The sequence below is a fragment of the Rhinolophus hipposideros genome (assembly GCF_964194185.1).
Source record: "Rhinolophus hipposideros genome assembly, chromosome: 20".
Taxonomy (NCBI): Eukaryota; Metazoa; Chordata; class Mammalia; order Chiroptera; family Rhinolophidae; genus Rhinolophus; species Rhinolophus hipposideros.
In genome coordinates, this window is record NC_138066.1 from 11,065,331 (window position 1) to 11,083,546 (window position 18,216).

At 46.9% G+C, this 18,216-nt stretch overlaps 1 protein-coding gene and 1 pseudogene across 2 annotated transcripts; one reads left to right on the top strand and one right to left on the bottom strand.

Annotated features, from left to right (window-relative positions):
* Positions 1–322: 322 nt before the first annotated feature.
* On the bottom strand, positions 323–13,243 carry ALOX15 (arachidonate 15-lipoxygenase). Its single transcript, XM_081028746.1, has 14 exons — positions 13,083–13,243; positions 11,308–11,512; positions 10,918–10,999; positions 10,680–10,802; positions 10,411–10,514; positions 10,058–10,218; positions 9,267–9,410; positions 7,900–8,109; positions 3,074–3,160; positions 2,807–2,976; positions 2,518–2,639; positions 1,847–1,947; positions 1,556–1,723; positions 323–1,455 (listed from the first exon to the last, which is right to left on the bottom strand). The coding sequence occupies exons 1-14, from the start codon at positions 13,215–13,217 to the stop codon at positions 1,276–1,278; spliced, it is 1,992 nt and encodes a 663-aa protein (XP_080884872.1). The 5' UTR covers positions 13,218–13,243; the 3' UTR covers positions 323–1,275.
* A 4,299-nt stretch (positions 13,244–17,542) lies between these two features.
* Positions 17,543–17,864, top strand: LOC308489292 (protein S100-A11-like; annotated as a pseudogene). The gene has a single exon. The product of its transcript is annotated as a protein S100-A11-like (transcript).
* Positions 17,865–18,216: the final 352 nt, after the last annotated feature.

The window sequence follows — 18,216 nt, forward strand, 5'->3', positions numbered from 1 at the left end:
AGAGAGAGAGAGAGAGAGAGAGAGAGAGAAAGAATTGTTACATGGTTGTTTCTTAAAGGTTAAGTCTAATTTTCTGACATAAGACATGTTCTTCATGAGACTTCCCACCGCTTCCTTCCTAACCCCCCTCCCACCTCCAGACTGCATTACTGAATGATTTCTGGTGTGAAGATTGTTCCATGCTCTCTTACCTCCTATGGGCTCTCCTAAATCCCAGCATGAAACTCTAACCCCCCTCTCAACTGTTTATTTCCTATTCTTCCTTCAAGAATCAGACCAAGCATCACCCAAAGTCTTCTGCCAAACTAAACAGAATGAGAGTCAAACGGCAACTTTGTTTATATTATAAAGGAAACAATTTTGGCTTATGTATATTGTTATCTTCTGTCTTAAAATATCCATAGATGATCGTATTAAGAAACAAAACTTCCAAGTTTATTTTTCCAGAATTGTAATTATTTATAGAAGGTGGACTTCATTGCTTCTTCTGTTGTCACTCATTACAATAACCACGAGATTTTTACTTTTTTTCCAGTTAGTTATTTTTATTTGAAGCCTCCTAACTGGTGAACTGCAAATGCGTAATACATACGGATCACTCAGGCTGAAGCCCCAAGGCCAGATACCTCCAGCTGGAAGGAAGGAAGGAACCAGTTTACCAGGTTAAACCAGTTTAACCAGTTTACTTCCATTTATCATTTTCTAAGTGAACCACAAAGTGAAAATCTTGAGAACTGAAAAATCTTGGGAATTCTTATGTAAATGGTTTGCTCTGTGTTATGTCTGGCTTCAGGGCACGTGGTAAATCCCATCTATAGTTTAAAAAAAAAAGTGCTACATTGTGTTGCCAGTGTTTGATTTAGGATCATTTGATCTAAGTCCCTTTCATTAATCCAAAATATCTTTTTGTTGTTGTTAAACTTGTATTAGGTTCAAAATTATAAAACAAACAAACAAAAATGCGGTGTAATCTGACTACCTAGTCATTCTTGAAACAGTTTATATAAAAGTGACTATTATCTGCCCTAAGGGAGAGTCCAATGATGAGGGAGGGAGGAGACTAGGAAGAGGGGGAGGAATACAGTGAAACGAGGCCTGTAGGTGGTGCCTCTAGGGTACAATCTGTTCACTGTGGGCATACACAAGGAAAAGTGACTCTTTAGGGAGAGTGGAGATAGAAAGGGGCGCCGTTGGGGAGGGTAAGACTGAAAGCGCTTAGGGACGCGTTGTGGCTTGGGTAGAAGAGGGGGCTGAAACAACCACAAGCTGGGGCACTCATATGGCTACACTGTTTTCCACCAAGCTGGGCCGCAGGTACTCGTAGGGCATGTCCAGCTTTGCATTCCGGATCTCGATTTCCTTATCCAGAGCAGCCAGCTCCGCCCTGAACTTCTTCAGCACAGCTTTGGGCTCAGGGCCCGAAAAATACTCCTCCTCATGCTGGCCCACAGCCACCTGGGACAGAGAGAAAAACAGCAGCTGAGAGTCTTATGACCCCTCATTTGGAGTGCCCACAGCTGCCCCTTCCTCAGGAACCCAGGCACCTGGCTCTCACCATAATGGGCTGGCGTCTGCCCAGTTGCCAAGTTATGGACATCTGGAGAGAAGCCTGATGAAAATTGGGCAGTGTTGCCATCACTGTCTCCAGTGTCGCATCCTTGGTGGTTGGTGGGGGCAGCCTCATCGTGCAGGGTGTGTTAGGGACCCAAGCGTACCAATCCAGCTAAGGAGGGGCAGATATCTAGAGTCAATGTCTGCTAAGCATAAAAACCCCTTAGCCACCTGCACACAGCCACCACCCCCACTCCAGGTGCAAGTGCCCAGCTGCCACCCCCATGATAAGTACCTGGCCCAGGTGGACGGAGGAGTGCTGGCCAGTGCAGGTAAAGATGCACATGGTGACAAAGTGGCAAATCTGGTCCTTGGACTGTAAGGATGTGGGAAAACCTGCAAGGGTAAGGAGAGGTAGAAGCTGTGAGGCCAGGAATAGAAGCAGAGCTCAGATAGAGGAGGCTGAGCAGGGAGAACGAGAAGGGGGAGAAGATTTATCAAGGAGTCTCAGGAACTGTTGTGGGAACTGACATGAGTGTGGGTTGGGGTGGGGGAAATGGGGAGATCTGCTGGTATGGCGCATACTGGCTCACAAGAGTCAATTATGTTAAGAGTTCAGGTATTTAGCAAGCTGGTTGACATTACATTGGTAGCCACAGTGGAAATATTTACACCGTGGAAATGGGCAAATGCCACAAATCAGGGCTATTTTTCCCAGAGAGCCATTTGTTAAACATTTATGAGCAATCACTGGTCCCTCAGTATCTAGGACCTGGAGGGGTTCTTAGTGCATAGGATGGGGATCTGTCTCTAGCTGAAAGGAAAATAAATCTGAGAAGGCATTTGGACATTTTCATAGGGGTTGGACATGGATCTGGAAGTTTCCATAGAAATAGAAAGGATTCTGGGGAGGTTCAAAGAAGGAATCTCTCAGGTTGGAAGTCTCAGGGAAAGGGCTTAACTTACCAAGATCCTTGGCTCCTAGCAGCCCAATTTCAGTGATTTCTCGACACCAGGTCTGTAGCTCAAGATCCTCCTTCACTGCCTCATCTGACTTATAGTGAAGATTCACAATTCCCTCCACATACCTGCCAGTCAAGGTATTGGGCCAAGAGAGCTGAAGCTGACAGGGAGCCTCCAGACCCTCTACTCCTTACCCACACTGCCAGGTCAGGGTCCCCAGTCTCCCAATCAAGACCTCCAAGCCTCCTCCTCCCTGCCCGCCCCCAGCAGCCCTGCCTTCCCCTTGCCTCACCGAGAGATGACTTCCCAGAGCCGCAGTGCATCATGGGCATAAAAGGAAGACTTGACTCCCAAAAGCCCCCTGTCAGCTAGGTCATCTGGGGGACACAGTGATCTATAGCTTAGAAAGGCTCCAGCTTTCTTGAGCAGCTCCACGTGGCCTCCCCCACCAGTGCTCACCACCTGAGGAGCATGGATAGGAAGGATCAGGCAAATACATCCACCCGAGTCCAGCAGCAGAGGGAGCATGAACTCCAGCATCCCCCTTCTCTCCTCATACCTGGTCAAAAATGCCTAAGTCAGCCACCAGCCCAGTCCTGGCCCGCACGTTAATTTCCATGGTATATCGCAGGTGGGGAATTAACAGCTGGAGGGTGAAAGAAGGGAAAGGCAAAATTAGAAGGGAGCTGTGGAAGGAAAGCCACAGCTTTCCTTTTCCTGCAGGAAATAGGGGTTGAAGAGCCGGAAAGGTACCAAATCTTCAAGAAAAGCAGAGATGTGAAATTCAGTGGCCCCTTGACATCAAGAGTGTTCAGTTGATTTATACTTCATTCCACAAATTGTTGGCTTATTGTTCTATGATAACTGAAAGAAATCATTTTTCCTTTCTTTTCACATATGACTGTTCAAGTTAGATAGCAGGGATTTCCAGTCAAGATGGTGGAATACATAAACACTGTGCTCACCTCCTCTCATGACCACATCAAAATTACAACTAAACTACAGAACAACCATCATTAAGAATTGCCTGAAGTCTAGCTGTACAGAAGTCCTACAACTAAGGACATACAACTAAGGTAAGAGAGGCAGAGATGCAGAACGGATTGGTCCCACAGCCACATGTAGTGGTTAAAAGTCAAGAGGGATATCTCGGCTGTGGAGGTCCCCTCGAGGAGCAAGGGGTTGGGTCCCAGCCCCACACCAGGTTCCCCAGCCCAGGGTTTCAGTGCCAGGAAGAAAAGTCCCCACAACTTCTGGCTGTGAAAACCAGCAGAGATTGTGGCTGAGTGAGAAAGAGGGCTGCTGGAGTCCCAGGTGTTTTGCTGAAAGGGCTGTGCATGGACTCACTCGCTGGTGGACTCACTCAGTCTGAGCTCCAGCACTGGGGCAGCAGCTTGAAAGATGCCATGGGCCTAGAGGGAGGAACTGAAATGTCTGGCCTCAGAGTGAAGGCTGGAGGGGCAGCTTTCTCCCAGATAGAATCCATTATTTCTATTTTGAGCCCTCCCAACTCCCTGGATACAGACACAAGCGGCCACCATATCCAAGTCTACACCAACCTGGCTAAACACTGTTCATTCACCCCACTCTGGTGATTCCCTGAGACTCCACACACCCAACTTTCAGGCACACCCAAGCCACTTCCAGTGGCGTTCCCATACAAATGGCCTGTCTTAGCTCATGCTTAAGACTTTTCTAAAAATCTCTCAAAGGTTCACAAAACCCAAACAAGCAGCATCTGTCTTCAGTGTGTCCCATACCTCTGGCTGAACAGCCCTAAGCCCGGCACTAGCAACAGCCAGCTTCAGTTTGCAGTTTGGCCTCTCAAAACACCTCCAAGCCCAGTGTGGGTGTTGGCCATATGTGGATTGCTATGTGGTTCATGCCAGGTAGCCCCTAGCAAGGCTCAGGCTGTGGCTGAACTTAGCCTGAGTCAGGGCACCACCCAGGAGACCCCAGGGCTGGCACTCCTGGTGGCCAACTTTGGACTGAGCCTGAGCATCACCTGGCCACCTCCAAGGACAACGCACCCTAAGGGCAGACTGGGCAGGCACCATAGCTCTGTTAAAGTGAATCCTGCTCTGTAGGGTCAGCCTCTGCACAACAACTCCTCCACTGTAGTCACAGCCAGTCTTCACAAACAATCTGTCTGAGTGTCAATCCTTTCCAGTGATGTGCAAATGGCAATCAAAGGCTCAACTACAACAGGAGGACACACACAACCCACACAAGGGACACACCTGGAGCACCCAGTCAGTTGTCCAGGGAGACTGTACCACTGGGCCCCACAGGACACCTACTAAAGAAGGTCACTCTACTAACTGGGAGTCATAGCAACCCTACCTAATACATAGAAACAAACACAAGGAGGAAGCCCAAATGGGGAGACAAAGAAACATGTTTTAAATAGAAGAACAGAACATAGCTCCAGAAAAAAAAACTAAACTAAATGGAGGCAAGCAACCTACCACATACAGAGTTCAAAACCCTAGTTATAAGGATGCTCAAGGATCTCAGGGAGAACTTCAACAAAGAAATAGGAAACATAAAAAAGCCAGTCAGAAATAAAAAAATATATAATAACTGAAATGAAGAACACATTATGGGGAATTCGCAGTAGAATAGATGAAGCAGAGGATCAAATCAGCGATTTAGAAGATAAGTAGCAGAAAACCCCCAAACAGAAGAGCAAAAAGAAAAAAGAATCCAAAAAAATGAGGACAGTTTAAGGGGCCTCTGGGACAACATCAAGTGTACCAACATTTGCATCATTGGGGTACCAGAAAAAGCGAGAAAGCAAGGAATTAAACACCTATTTGAAGAAATAATGATGGAAAACTTCCCTAACCTGGTGAAGGAAATAGACATACAAGCCCAGGAAGTGCAGAGAGTCCCAAACAAGATGAACCCAAACAGGCCCACACCAAGACACATCATATAATTAAAATGCCAAAGCTTAAAGACAAAGAGAGAAGCAGCAAGAGAAAAGCAGTTAGTTACCTACAAGGAAGCTCCCCTAAGACTGCTAGCTGATTTCTCAACAAAAATTGTGCAGGCCAAAAGGTATTGGCACGAAATATTCAAAGAAATGAAAAGCAAGGATATACAACCAAGATTACTCTATTCAGGAAAGCATTATTCAGACTTGAAGGACAGATAAAGAGCTTTGCAGACAAGAGAAGCTAAAGGAGTTCATCACCACCAAACCAGTATTACAAGGAATCTTAAGACTTCTTTTGGACACAAAATTTTTTAAACATTAAAAAATAAATTAAAAATATGAATAATAAATTGGCAATACCTATATATCTATCAACAATTACTTTCAATGTAAATGGATTAAATGCTTCAATCAAAAGATAGGGCAACTGAATGGATAAGAAAACAAGACCCTTACATGTGCTGCCTACCAGAGACTCACTTCAGATCAAAAGGGATACACAGACTGAAAGTAAAGGGATGGGAAAAAGATATTTCATGAATATGGAAACAAACAAAAAACTCTGGGGTAGCAATACTTATACCAGACAAAATAGGCTTTAAAACAAAGGCTATAACAAGAGACAAAGAAGGACCCAGTAATCCCACTTCCGGGTATTTATCTGAAGAAACCTAAAATGCTACTTCAAGGGCACTTGTACATCCATATGTTCATTGCAGCATTGTTTACAATGGCCAAGATGTAGAGGCAGCCTGGGTGTCTTCGATGGATGAATGGATAAAGAGGAGGTGGTACATATATACAATGGAGTGTTGCTCCACCATGAAAGGGAATGGTTTCTTGCCATCTGCAGTGGCATGGATGGGCCTGGAGGGTATTGCGCTGAGTGAATTACGGTCAGACACAGAAAGACAGATGCAATGTGATTTTGCTTATATATGGAATCTAAAGAACAAAAACAAACCAAGCAGAAACAATCTCAGATACAGAGAACATTTTGATGGCTATTAGATGGGAGAGGTGTTGTCAGGGGTAGGTGAAAAAGAGGAATGGATTAAGATGTACAGATTGGTAGTTACAAAACAGTCATGGGGATGTAGAGTATAGCATAAGAAATATAGTCAATAATATTGTAACTATGTATGGTGTAGGATGAGTACTAGATTGGTTAGGGTGTTCACTTCGTAAGTTATATAAATGTCTAATTATTATGTTGTACACCTGAAAGTAACGTAATATTGTATGTCAACTGTAATTCAACAGATTTTTTAAATTATTTAAAAGAAAAAGATTAGATCATAGAAAATACCACCAAAAAAAAGACTGCTTGAGTTCTAGCTCACTGTTTCTCAACCTTTTTTCATTATCACTCTACTCTAAAGAGCCTTTTTAGATAGTTTTTTCCTACTCTCACCCCCCCATGAAATTTTAATGCTATAGATGTACTACATTTGTTACATACTGTATGTATATATGTACTTTATACTAAAAATTATACATTTTTGCCCCCCAGAACAACTTTCACCTCCTTGGGGGGCATAATTGCCTCCACCGAGAATGTATGCTCTAACCTGCCTGCCTTTGGAACTTCATCTCCCTTTTGTCCATTATACTCACCTTCTTTCTGTTCTTCCAACATCCCAAGCTTGTGCCTGCCTCAGAACCTTTGCACTAGCTATTCCCTCTGCCTAGAACAATATGTCCCTTTATCATCTCATGGCTGGCTCCTCATAGTCTTATTCACTACGTCATCTCCTCAAGAAAGCCTTTCCTGACCACCCAATCTAAACCCCTCCACAACATCACCCTGCTTTGATTCTCTGCGTTGTACTCATTGCAGCTGATATGTTATAATACAATCTTTATTGTCTGTGAGCCCTAAGTGGACATGAAAGCCCCCCAAAATCAGGACCTTGCCTATCTTGCTTAGCTCTGGCATCTAGAATGGTTCTTGCCCCATAGGAGTCACCCAAGAAAAAAAGTTAATGGGTGAACACTCTGTTCTAACTGTAAAAATTGAGGCTATTATTGTTGACCTGGGCACCTCTAACTAGCCTATGTGTTACTATTTTAGAACCCTTCAAAACCAGCTGGAATAATCCTGTATGTTATTTGCATGGTCCCCACTTTTTGGATGGAATCCTCATTTGTGTGTACTATTTATATACCATATGGCTATCTGTGCTTTATACATAAAAAGAGTAAGACTTCCCACCCTACCCCCCACTCCTGACCCCTCCCACCCCCACCTTGCCAATGATGGGAGGTGATGTTACCCTGTTGAAAATGCACAGTAAGCCATGCTCTCACTCCCTGACTCTCTTGTCTTTCATTGGTTGGCTCTCCCCATCCCCTATGATTCCACAGAGGGGTGCCTCCAGAAGTGGGACTGTGCCATGGTGCAGAGAGAGGGGCCGGCAGGAAAGAAGGGGATAAGGTGTTACCTTGAAGATTGGATGTATTGATGGAAGGCACCTCATAGTGGCCACAGCGATAACCTCAGCCATCAAATGTCCCCTCAGAAGATGAGACTGCAGCTCATGAAGCTGGAAATCGGAACTACGGACCCAGCATTTAGCCAGGAGCCAGACCATCGGGGGATCCGTTGGCAAGAAAAGTGGTGGTGGGGGTGATCCTGCCTGTGGCAATTGGAGCTGGAGAAGGAATGAGTTTGGGGAAGGAAGAGGATGAGTGTCAGGTGCCCAGCAGATTCCTCCTCCTTTGCATATTTAACCCTTTCCTTCTTCCCCAAATTTGCTTAGCTTTCTCCATCTGACTGTTGCTACTCCCCAATAGCCACTATTCCGGCCCCTCCTTTTCCTATCAGTGCATTATCATTGTACAAGCTGTTCTGCTTCCAGCCTTTTTGGCCTCCCCTTCCCCTTTCAGTCCCCTCAGTGTGGACAAGATTCAAACCCTCTGTTTCCTTTATCCCACATTCTTTTTCAGAAACTTCAGCTTCTCTGCAATCTTTCAACACCACCCCTATGAGGCTAAGTCTCCAGTTCTCAGCTAGTCACTAGCTATATGTAACAATTTGAATGTCTCCCCATTACCTCATAATCAGCCAGACAAGACCACCGAACCATCTTTTCCTCTTTCTTTGTCCTATTTCTGAAGATGTCTTGCCTCTTTCTTTCCTATCTCCTTGAATCCAGGCCAGTTTGATTTTCTTCTGCAACCCCACTCATCTGTCCTCTGCACCCCTACAGCTTTTCCCCATATACGAGTCCATCAACCTCACCTTGGACAATTTGCTGTAGCATATCACCCTAATTCCGATATCTAGCATCTCCCTTCTCGAATCCATCCTAAACACATGCCCTGTGTAATGTGCCAACAGTATCTTTCATAACAGCCTTCACCAGATTCCTGTGTTCATATTCCTTGGTTGGGCATCCAGCTCCCACCACAGCCTGGCCCCTCTTACCTCACATGATTCCCCACCACTCCAGCTCAACTGTCCACTGATAATCTCCTGACTCCTCACACTCAGCTCTCACCCAATGCATCTTTCCTTGGGGGCAGGTGTCACCCCTTCCCCAAGGCTCATGCCCAGCCCATCTCCCATGACCCCTCCCAAACTGTCTCTGTCCTCAGGCACTTCCTCAGTACTGGAGCTTATTTAGATTTGCCTAGTTTGTCTGTCAGCTAGACTGCAACTTTCCACCTTTGCCCATTTCTTCCTTTAATGCCTCCCCTAGTGCTTTAGCTCAATGTCTTACAACAGAGTGAATCCTTAGTAAATTTGGGTGAGGGGCTGAGCTGAGAAGGCCAACTACAGGGGAGCAGAAATCCTGGGTCCTCTCACCTGGATGACCATGGGCAAAAGTTTCCCATCAGGTTGCAGTTTCAGCATGACCAGAGGGGCAGCCAGGTGCTGCTGGCTACACAGTATGACGTTGGCCTTGATCCCATCCAACAGGGAGAAGTCGGCTTCAAACAGAGTGCCTCCCTAGATGGGGGCAAAGGGCAAGGGCTGCTCTCAGTATATGGCAACTTCTTCCCACCCTGATCCCCCCAAAGGAAGAAGAAAAAGAAGGAAACTAACTTGTCTCTATCACCTACTTTATACCAGGTAATGGATCACGTGCTTTTAGCCTCATATAATTCTTACATACACTTGAATTAGCCCGTTTTATAAAAGAGGAAACAGATGACCAGAGAAAATAAAACCTTGCCTGAAATCACAAAGTTTATTACGTAACAGCAGGGCCAGGATTCACACCTAAATCCATCTCACCCTAAAATCCATGAGTTTTCTCTCTCAGCTGATCCATGTTGACTCCTGACCAATAACCCCAGCCCTGACCTGATTCTCTTACCCCACACCCTCCCCAAAACCCTAGCACCAAGGCCCAGTTATTTCATTTTGACTCTGTCTCTATAAGCCATCACATTCTTCTTCCACAGTATGCATTTCTCATTCGGGGAGGAAGGCCATGTGGTCGCACTTCTCCAGAATCACTCAAGATTTCTCATGTAGAATCCCTTCCTGCCTTCTGTCAGCAAGCGGGGTCCACAGTGGGCCCTACAGCAGCACAAATGCTGACTCCACCCCCATTTCACTGAGTGGTCTCCTTTGGGCTGGTACGTCCATACCTGGAGCTCCTTCTCCAGCTGGGCCTGCAGCTCTTCCATCCCTGGAGGGAATACTAGGCGGGCAGGAAGTTGATTGGAGCGCCTCAGCAATAGGGGGTTGGTGCCATTGAGAAACTGGTACCCAAATAAGGCATCCTCCTTCCAGGAGTCCCGCACCTGCACTGGGGATGGCAGTTGTGGAGCATAATGTGAGATCTGAGCTCCTGGTTCTTCCAACTCCCAGCAAACCATCCCCTCTCGACCCCAGCCTGCCAGAGGAATCAAGACCTCAAATCTCCCAGCCCTGGTTTCCTAGATCGGGTAGGATCTGGGGGTAAGGGTCCTGAGAGAAGCAGTGGGGTAGAGGGACTGACCAGCCAGCTTGCTCTGGCCACACCAGAAAATCCTGTTGAAGTCATCGAAATCCTTCCAGCAAGTCAGAACATTTAAAGAGTCTTTGATAGCTAGGTCGGCCAGCCTTCAGGGAAGGATAGGTGAAGAATTCGAGAGTTATTCTCAGAATCACACATTATAACCACAGGCATGCCCCTTGGGCTAGTCCATCCCTTTGCAGTCCACAGTAGCTAATTGGTCTTCCCTAGACCGAGACACCTCCCTCTCACACATCCCCCCTTGTTCTCACCCCTTAGCCAGTGAAACCTCAAAGTCAATTCTCTTGTTCTCCAGAAATCTCTCATCTACGGGGAGATCACCTAAAGTGGTAGCAGCCACGTTCAGGATTAACCCATCCTTCCAGTTACCCCACCTGTGGCACAGAAAAAAATGAAATCAAGCATCGGTGGTGGGAAGAGTCAGCACTCCCTGTGGGGTCAGGAAGGGTCAGGTTTCAGGGGTGGGTGGGGATGGGGGGTAAGGCTAACCGGTACAGCTTCCTTCTCTCTTCCAGCTCCTCTTCCCGGTGTTTCTTGAACAGGCCTTGACGGTCATCTACCACCGTGCGAGCTAGAAGTGCAATGGAGATGATAGAGGCTGAGGCTTCTCCTGAGAGCCTCTCCCCTGTCCCTGCCAAGGGTGCCTCCTCAGCTGGCCCTTCTGAGATGCGGGGATCGGGGGTGGAGGGACTGACCCTTCAGCATTGCGCCCCTCCCCAACCTCCATGCCGCTGCTGTGTGCCACTTCCAGCAACCAACCCACTTCCACAAGGCCCCGCCCTCTGGTTCCTGTCCCCACGCCTTGTCTCCTCATCTCTCCCTCACCCGCAGCTTCTCTTGTGACCCAGAAACCTCCTCACACCCCCACCCGACGCTTACCAGTGCCCTCGGGTAGGCTCAAGACGCCATTACCCTCCACCCAGCGATAACATGGGAACCTGAACTCTTCCCCACTGGTCCCGGGGCCTTGCACAGAGATCCAGTTGCAGAACCAGGCGTCATCATTCAAGAAGTGCCGTTTGAGCAGTTTCACAAACAGCAGAGGCCCCAGGTACTCCGACACATCCTCCTTGAATTCCGTCTCCTGCAGGCGATAGAAGAGACCCAGCATTGATGGAGATCACCGGAAGGGGGACTCGGAGTGAGCCTGGCTCCCCCGACTCCCTTCCGCGGGACCACTGGGAAAGTGGCGCGAAAGGAGCCAGAAAGAGAAAGGGGGCACCCTGAGCAGATAGCTCCACGACCCATGACAGGTCAAGTTCTTCAGGCCGAGGTGAGGCGGAGGAGGGAAGATGCACTCCTTCCTGCCCTTTTCCCCTCCTGTAGTCATTGACGTGCCAAGCTCTGAACTGGGCACTGGGCACTGGGCACAGGCGCTGCGCCCTGGGCGAGCGTACAATTGAGCGAGGAGATACACTGTTGACAGTTCCAGCCGTGAGACCCCCGATGCCCCCACCACCACCTCCAAGGCTGAGCGCGACAGAGGACCCACCGAGCCTGGGGGCGGGCTTCCCGGAGGACGGTCTGTCTAAGCAGAGACCTCCAGCAGAGTTCAGTCAGGGACAGCGGGGCGGAGGAAAAGTGGGGGAAATGCACGCCTGGGAGAGGAAGCGCGAGAGCGGAGGCTGAGCGAGGATGAGCCGCGGCGAGGAGCAGGGCGCGCAGGGTGGGAGACGAGTTGGGCGGATCTTGAGGAGTCTCGAAGGTGAAGGGCTTTGGATTTAGTCTTGAGAACAAGGGGAAGCCATTCAAATGTCTCACGCCCGGGGGAATGTTTTACCGGTGAGAATGTATTTGGAAGAAGTCGCTCTAGCTGTAGAAGGGCTTGGAAGGGCAGGAGAGGAAGCGGCGAAATGGGAGACAAGGCTGAAGGTGACGCAGGTTCAAAGGGACCCTGGTGGTCGGGAGTGGGTGGAAATCCCGACATGGTGGGAGAAAGCCAGGAGATGGAATTGACGGCACTCGGTTCTTGGTGAGTGAGACAGAGGTGATGGGAGGAGGAGGGGCGAGGGACGTCTTGGGGAGGCAACAGGCGAGGTCTGAGAGGTGGACCAAGGGGACCAACGTCCCCTGCGCACGTCCCTTTGAGGCGTCCGTGGGACAGACATCCGGATCTGGGGGTATTGGAGAGAGACTGACGGGGCGATGGGAATTGGGGAGAGGGAATTGCGGAGGAAAAAAGTAACAGGAGCCAGGGGTGAGTACCAGGTAGATGGGACGCCAAAGGCGCAGCGGGTCGCGAAATTCAGTGCTCGCGTCTGTTAGCTTCTTCCCCCCACACTTCCCCGGGTTCCCCCTCCTCACCCGGTCCCACCCCGGTGGTAAAACCTGCAAGGTCGGAGATCTGGCAACAGCAGAAAAGGTTTGAAATAGCAGCTCTTAAGAACAGAGGAAACAGGAGGTGCACGGCAGCTCCAGGGTCCCAGAATTTCAAGAAGAAAGAAGTCTGTGAACGACTAGGAGCAGAAGCACCCTCTCCGTTCTAAGGAGGCTGGGCCGCAGGAATATTTTGGAGCGCTTGATGTGTGCCACTATGGCCCTAAGCGCTCTGCCTCGCCATCTCAGGGCGCTGTTCGCGCAGTGAGCGCCTCTTCACCGGTATTTGACTGTCCTGGGGCCAGGGCGCAGCACCCCGCCGGCTCCCACCCGCTCACCTTGCCCCGGGCCGGCCGCAGGCGCGTCCGGAGCTCGGCTTCGCCGTGCTGGCCAACCAGCCACAGCTTCACCTGGTTGTTGGAGCCCGCAGAGAGCGAGGATCCAGTGGACACGCGGACGCGGTAGACACCCATCTTGCTCAAAGACGTCGTGCCTTCTGAAGGGGAAGAAGGGTGGACGCTCCAAATAATATGGCCCGAGGCCCCGCCCCTTGCAAGCCTTGCGGGAAGTCACGGGTGAGTGTGGGTGGCCGGTCTCCAAGTAACCCCACCTGGCTTGCGCTGGGCCCCCAGCTCTGCTCAGCCCCAGCCCAAAAGGGCAGGGCCAGGTGCGCACCCTTATCTTGATGGGGGGAGGATGAAAGAGGGAAGCAGAAGAGGATTTGGGCAGAAATCCTGCAGGAAAAAGGAATCCATGCCTAGCTCAGCAGGCAGGTGTTGTATGTGTGGCTGGGAAGCCCACTGATCTAAACAAACTCTTCTATCTCTCTCTGGCTCGCTCTCTTTCCTCACAAGTTGGTTCACCCCTGCCAACGGTTAGGCTTAAAACGAACGGAAGGGGTAGATGAAGGAGTGGGGGCAAGGAGGCCTGGTCTACAGTAGCATTTAAGGAAGGTACATTCGAGCCACCGAATTCATTTGACCAATTCGAAACACTGCGTCCCTTCCCTGTACCAGGCTCTGGGGCTCATTCCTTTCTCGCTAAAACACCCCTGCTTCTCTGTTGCCTGCAGTATAAAAATACAAACTCCTTGCTATTCAAATCCCTTGCTAACCTGGCCTGCCCTCCTCCCACCTCATCCAATGCACCCATTCTCATCTCTGGTCTCTCCATTTTTGGCTAGAGTCTTGTGTTTCCCAGAGCGCACCATGCTATTTGCTTGCAGTCCTTGCTCCTGGAAAATTCTACTCAGCTTTCTGAACCCAAAAACTGGTTAGACTCCAGTTTTTCAGAAAAATCTTCCCTCATCATTTCACCCCTCCCCACTGCCATCACCGGAGCTAATCAGCTTTCCTCTCTACTGCTTTTGCCCTGTGCATACTTCTTATTTTGCACACTTAATACTACAGTAATTTGTTTGTATGTCCACATCCCCCATCATGGTGAGCTCCTTCTAGGTAGGGAGGGACCACATTTCCAGCATGACTTATTCACTTTTTTTTGGCATTTTAAAATATTTTATTATCAGTTTCAGGTGACAACTTACTTTTTTTGGATTTAGCACAGCATCAGATTGTGGGTGTCAACAAGTGTTTACTGAAATACATTGAGCTGAAAGATCAGTTATAAATAAGTCCTTCCATTGGAGGAGACAAAGACAAACAAATAACTCCCAGACAATGTAAATAATAAGGAATAATAAAACAAATTCTGGTTCCACAGTGGTATGAACTACTATCAGCCTAGTAAAACAAATGAAATCAGTGGAAAATGCATATTTTCTTGTTTGTTTGGTTTTCTTTAGTGAGAAGTACATTCACTTGATTCAAAGTTCACAAGGTACAAAGTGGGATTCAATAGTGTCTCGGTCCCTCTCAGCCCCAAGCCACTCAGTTCCTCCACCCCCAGCTGTCACTATTACCAGTCTCTTCTTTGGGCATTTGCAAGACCATGCGTATCCTTTTTGTCCGTTTTTTACACTTAGTAGCAAATTTTACATACTTTCTGCACCTTGTTTTTCTTTCCCACATTGCAACGTGAATCAAGAGGTCATTCTATGTCATTGCTTTAAGAGCTTCCTTGTTCTTAAAGTTTCCATTGTTTTGATGTCGTATAATATACTCTACTAGTTTCTTACAAGTAGACATTTAAGTTTGTTTGCAATCCTTTGTAAATATAATAAATTTTTTGCTGAAATAATTACCTGGCATATACATCATTTCTCATATATAAGTATATCTGTAGTACAAGAATCCTAGAAATGGAACTTCTGGGCCAGAAGCAAGTGTAATTTTGGCAGAAATTGCTAAATCACTCTGCATAGAAGTTGTACTGATTTACACTCCCATTAGTGGGTCCACTCTCATTCTCCCTCACTCTTGCCAATAGTGTGTTGATAAACATTTTTACCTTAACCAGTCTGGTAAGTGAAAAAATGGTACCCTAGTGTAATTTTAATTGCATCTCTCTTATTATGAGTAAGAGAGCATCTTTTCATATTGTAGGAGCCATTTGTATTTCCTTTTCTGTGAACTAGCTATTCCATTTTTCTATTGGATTTTGATCTTTTTCTTATTGATGTGTAGGAACTATTTATATATTAGAAAAATTCACCCTTTTCCAGCTCTATCCCAATAGCAATGACAGTCCTCTTTTACCTGCACCAAATCCTTGGAGCCTAGATTTTGCTCTGATATTATCCTCCAATAAAAGAAATCTGGGCTCCTTAGTGGAAGCTGACTTCATGCTTTGGGACAGGAAAAACAAAACTCAGGGTAACCTGGAACATGCTATTGTTGCTAGTAAATAAATAAATAAACAAACAAACAAATAAATAAATAAAAATAAATGTTCCATTAAGAAAGTCACAAGCAATACTGATAGGGCAAGATGTCCAATTCAAGGTCTCCCATTGGCTATGTTTTGACTTTTGAGGAGCAAAGGCTAAATAATAGATAAGATTAATTGAAATAGATAAATGTATCAGTAAGAATGCCTTCTAACTGTGAGGAACCAAAAAATCAATTGCTTAATTAGTTGCAGGTAACTAAAATATCGATTCAAAATGTCTCAAACAGGGCCAGCCCGGTGGCTCAGGCGTTAACTCCGAAGGCTGCCGCATGGCCCAGTGGGCTCTCAATCACAAGGTTGCCAGTTCGATTCCTCGAGTCCCGCAAGGGATGGTGGGCAGCGCCCCCTGCAACTAAGATTGAACAAGGCACCTTGAGCTGAGCTGCCGCTGAGCTCCCAGATGGCTCAGTTGGTTGGAGCGCGTCCTCTCAACCACAAGGTTGCCAGTTTGACTCCCGCGGTGGGCTGTGCCCCCTGCAACTAGCAATGGCTACTGGACCTGGAGCTGAGCTGCGCCCTCCACAATTAAGACTGAAAGGACAACAACTTGACTTGGAAAAAAGGCCTGGAAGTACACACTGTTCCCCAATAAAATCCTGTTCCCCTTACCCAATAAAACATATATATATATATATTCAACACTCATTAGTTATAAAAAAAAAAAAGAAATAGAACACTTCCTGTACCCTAGCAGCCTTATAAAAAAAAGTCTCAAACAACAAGGAAAAATTATTATGTTAGAAAAGAAGAAGCCCATAGGGTAGGTTGCCTCTGGGGTTGTTACTCCAGTGGCTCAACAGCATCAGCAGGGAGCCAGGGTTGCTTTTTATTCTATCTTTCTGTCCTTCATGAGTTAGCTCCTCAATGAAGTACCTCCTTAGCAAAATGCCTGCTACCATTCCGGTAATCCCATATAGACATAACAATATCCACTGGGAAAAGCAGGACCATTTCTTCCTGTGCCCCCTTTTTTAACAGCAGGGAAATATTTCCCAGAAACCATCCAGCAGCTTGCCTTATCTATCTTTGGCCAAAACTGGGCACCAAACCCAAATCCTTCCAACAGGCAAGGGAAATTAAATCACGGTGATCATCTTAGCCAATCAAGATTCACCCATGTTACATGAGAAAGGATGGGGACACAAACATAAGCAAGAAAGGATAACAGATTGGGAAGTAGGCACCCAAGTGTGCCTGCTACAATTACTTTGTGAAAGACCTAACTTCATAAAAACATTAAAAAAAGAAAAGTTATTTTTCCCTGCTGGAAAAAGTGTAATACAAAAGAGTGACTATGTTAGGATTTTTGAAGTTTTTATTGATTTTATAAGAAAGAGGATGTTACTAAATATCAGAATGTGCGTTTCTTCTAAGTACACGTCTGTTTATAATGAACAGATATATACTCATTTCCACTGTTAAATGAAAAAGGTTGAAAACATGGAACTGTGTGTGAGCCAAATAGTCTTGGAAAGAAAAGGAACTGCTCCAAGAACAGGAAAGACTGATCAGCACATGTGGCTACACATGATAACCAGGTAGAAAGGAGTTCCAACCAGTTAACCAGCACTAGTACTCACATTCCATGACCAAGAAGAAAGGGGGTCCTTAAATGCCAAATGAGCCAAATATCCTAAAGATGAGCACAAATATGTAAACATAATCCTTCTTTCCCAGGAGATGGATACACTAGATCGGGGTGTCCAAACATTTTTCAACGTTTTTCACCAAGGGCCATATGCGGTAAAATACACAAACAGCCAGGCCACTCACTCGAGGTGAAGTACGTATTGCCTCACCTGGTTAATTTAAGTAAACTAAATATATTTATGGAATTTGTTGCGAGTCAATTAAAAATGGATTGCAGGCCGCAGTTGGCCCGCGGGCCGCAGTTTGGACACCCCTACACTAGATGCTCCCTTAATCACTTGATATTAATTAATAACACATGCACTCTGACGTGGCAAAAGTGTCCAACCCTACAGAGACCCAGTGGTGCATCTCGTCTCTGATGGTGGTTCTCCAGACGTATGCTGGAAAGGATGGTAACAAGTGCAATCTTTCCAAGACTGAGTTCCTAAGCTTCCTGAATACAGAACTGGCTGCCTTCACAAGGAACCAGAAGGACACTGGGTGTCCTTGACTGCATGATAAGGAAAGTGGACATCAACTGTGATGGGCAGTTAGATTTCCAAGAACTTCTTAATCTTATTGGTGGCATGGTGGTAGCTTGCCATGACTCCTTTACCCATTCCCAGAAGTATATCTGAGGAGCCCTTGGAGCTGGCCTCCACACCACCCCTTTCCTTCTGGCCTCCCGATCACCATGATCTCCTCATAGACCACACGGACCCTGAGCCCAGCTCATGGCCACCGCATGCAGGTCACTCCTGCTGGTAGCAATAAAACATTATAATTTTTTTAAACACACACATGCACACACACACACACACACACACGATTTGTTGAGGTAATAAGAGAAGTTTTGCTGCAACAAAGATAGCTCCTTGGGAGAAACAACAAGCTTCAGAGCCCCAAGCATGAATCAATTTGCAATGAAGCCCAATTCTATAGCTTCAATGCTTATGAGGTTATGAGACAATATTCTTTGGCAGTGCACAA

What these genes read in the sequence shown, in the direction of transcription:
- ALOX15 (XM_081028746.1), bottom strand. Translation starts at nt 13,217, where the DNA reads ATGGGTGTCTACCGCGTCCGCGTGTCCACTGGATCCTCGCTCTCTGCG. An exon ending in GAGGTTTCACTGGCTAAGGG is followed by an intron (nt 10,515 to 10,679) that starts GTGAGAACAAGG and finishes CCTTCCCTGAAG; the next exon opens with GCTGGCCGACCTAGCTATCA. An exon ending in CTCTGGGAAGTCATCTCTCG is followed by an intron (nt 2,640 to 2,806) that starts GTGAGGCAAGGG and finishes CTTGACTGGCAG; the next exon opens with GTATGTGGAGGGAATTGTGA.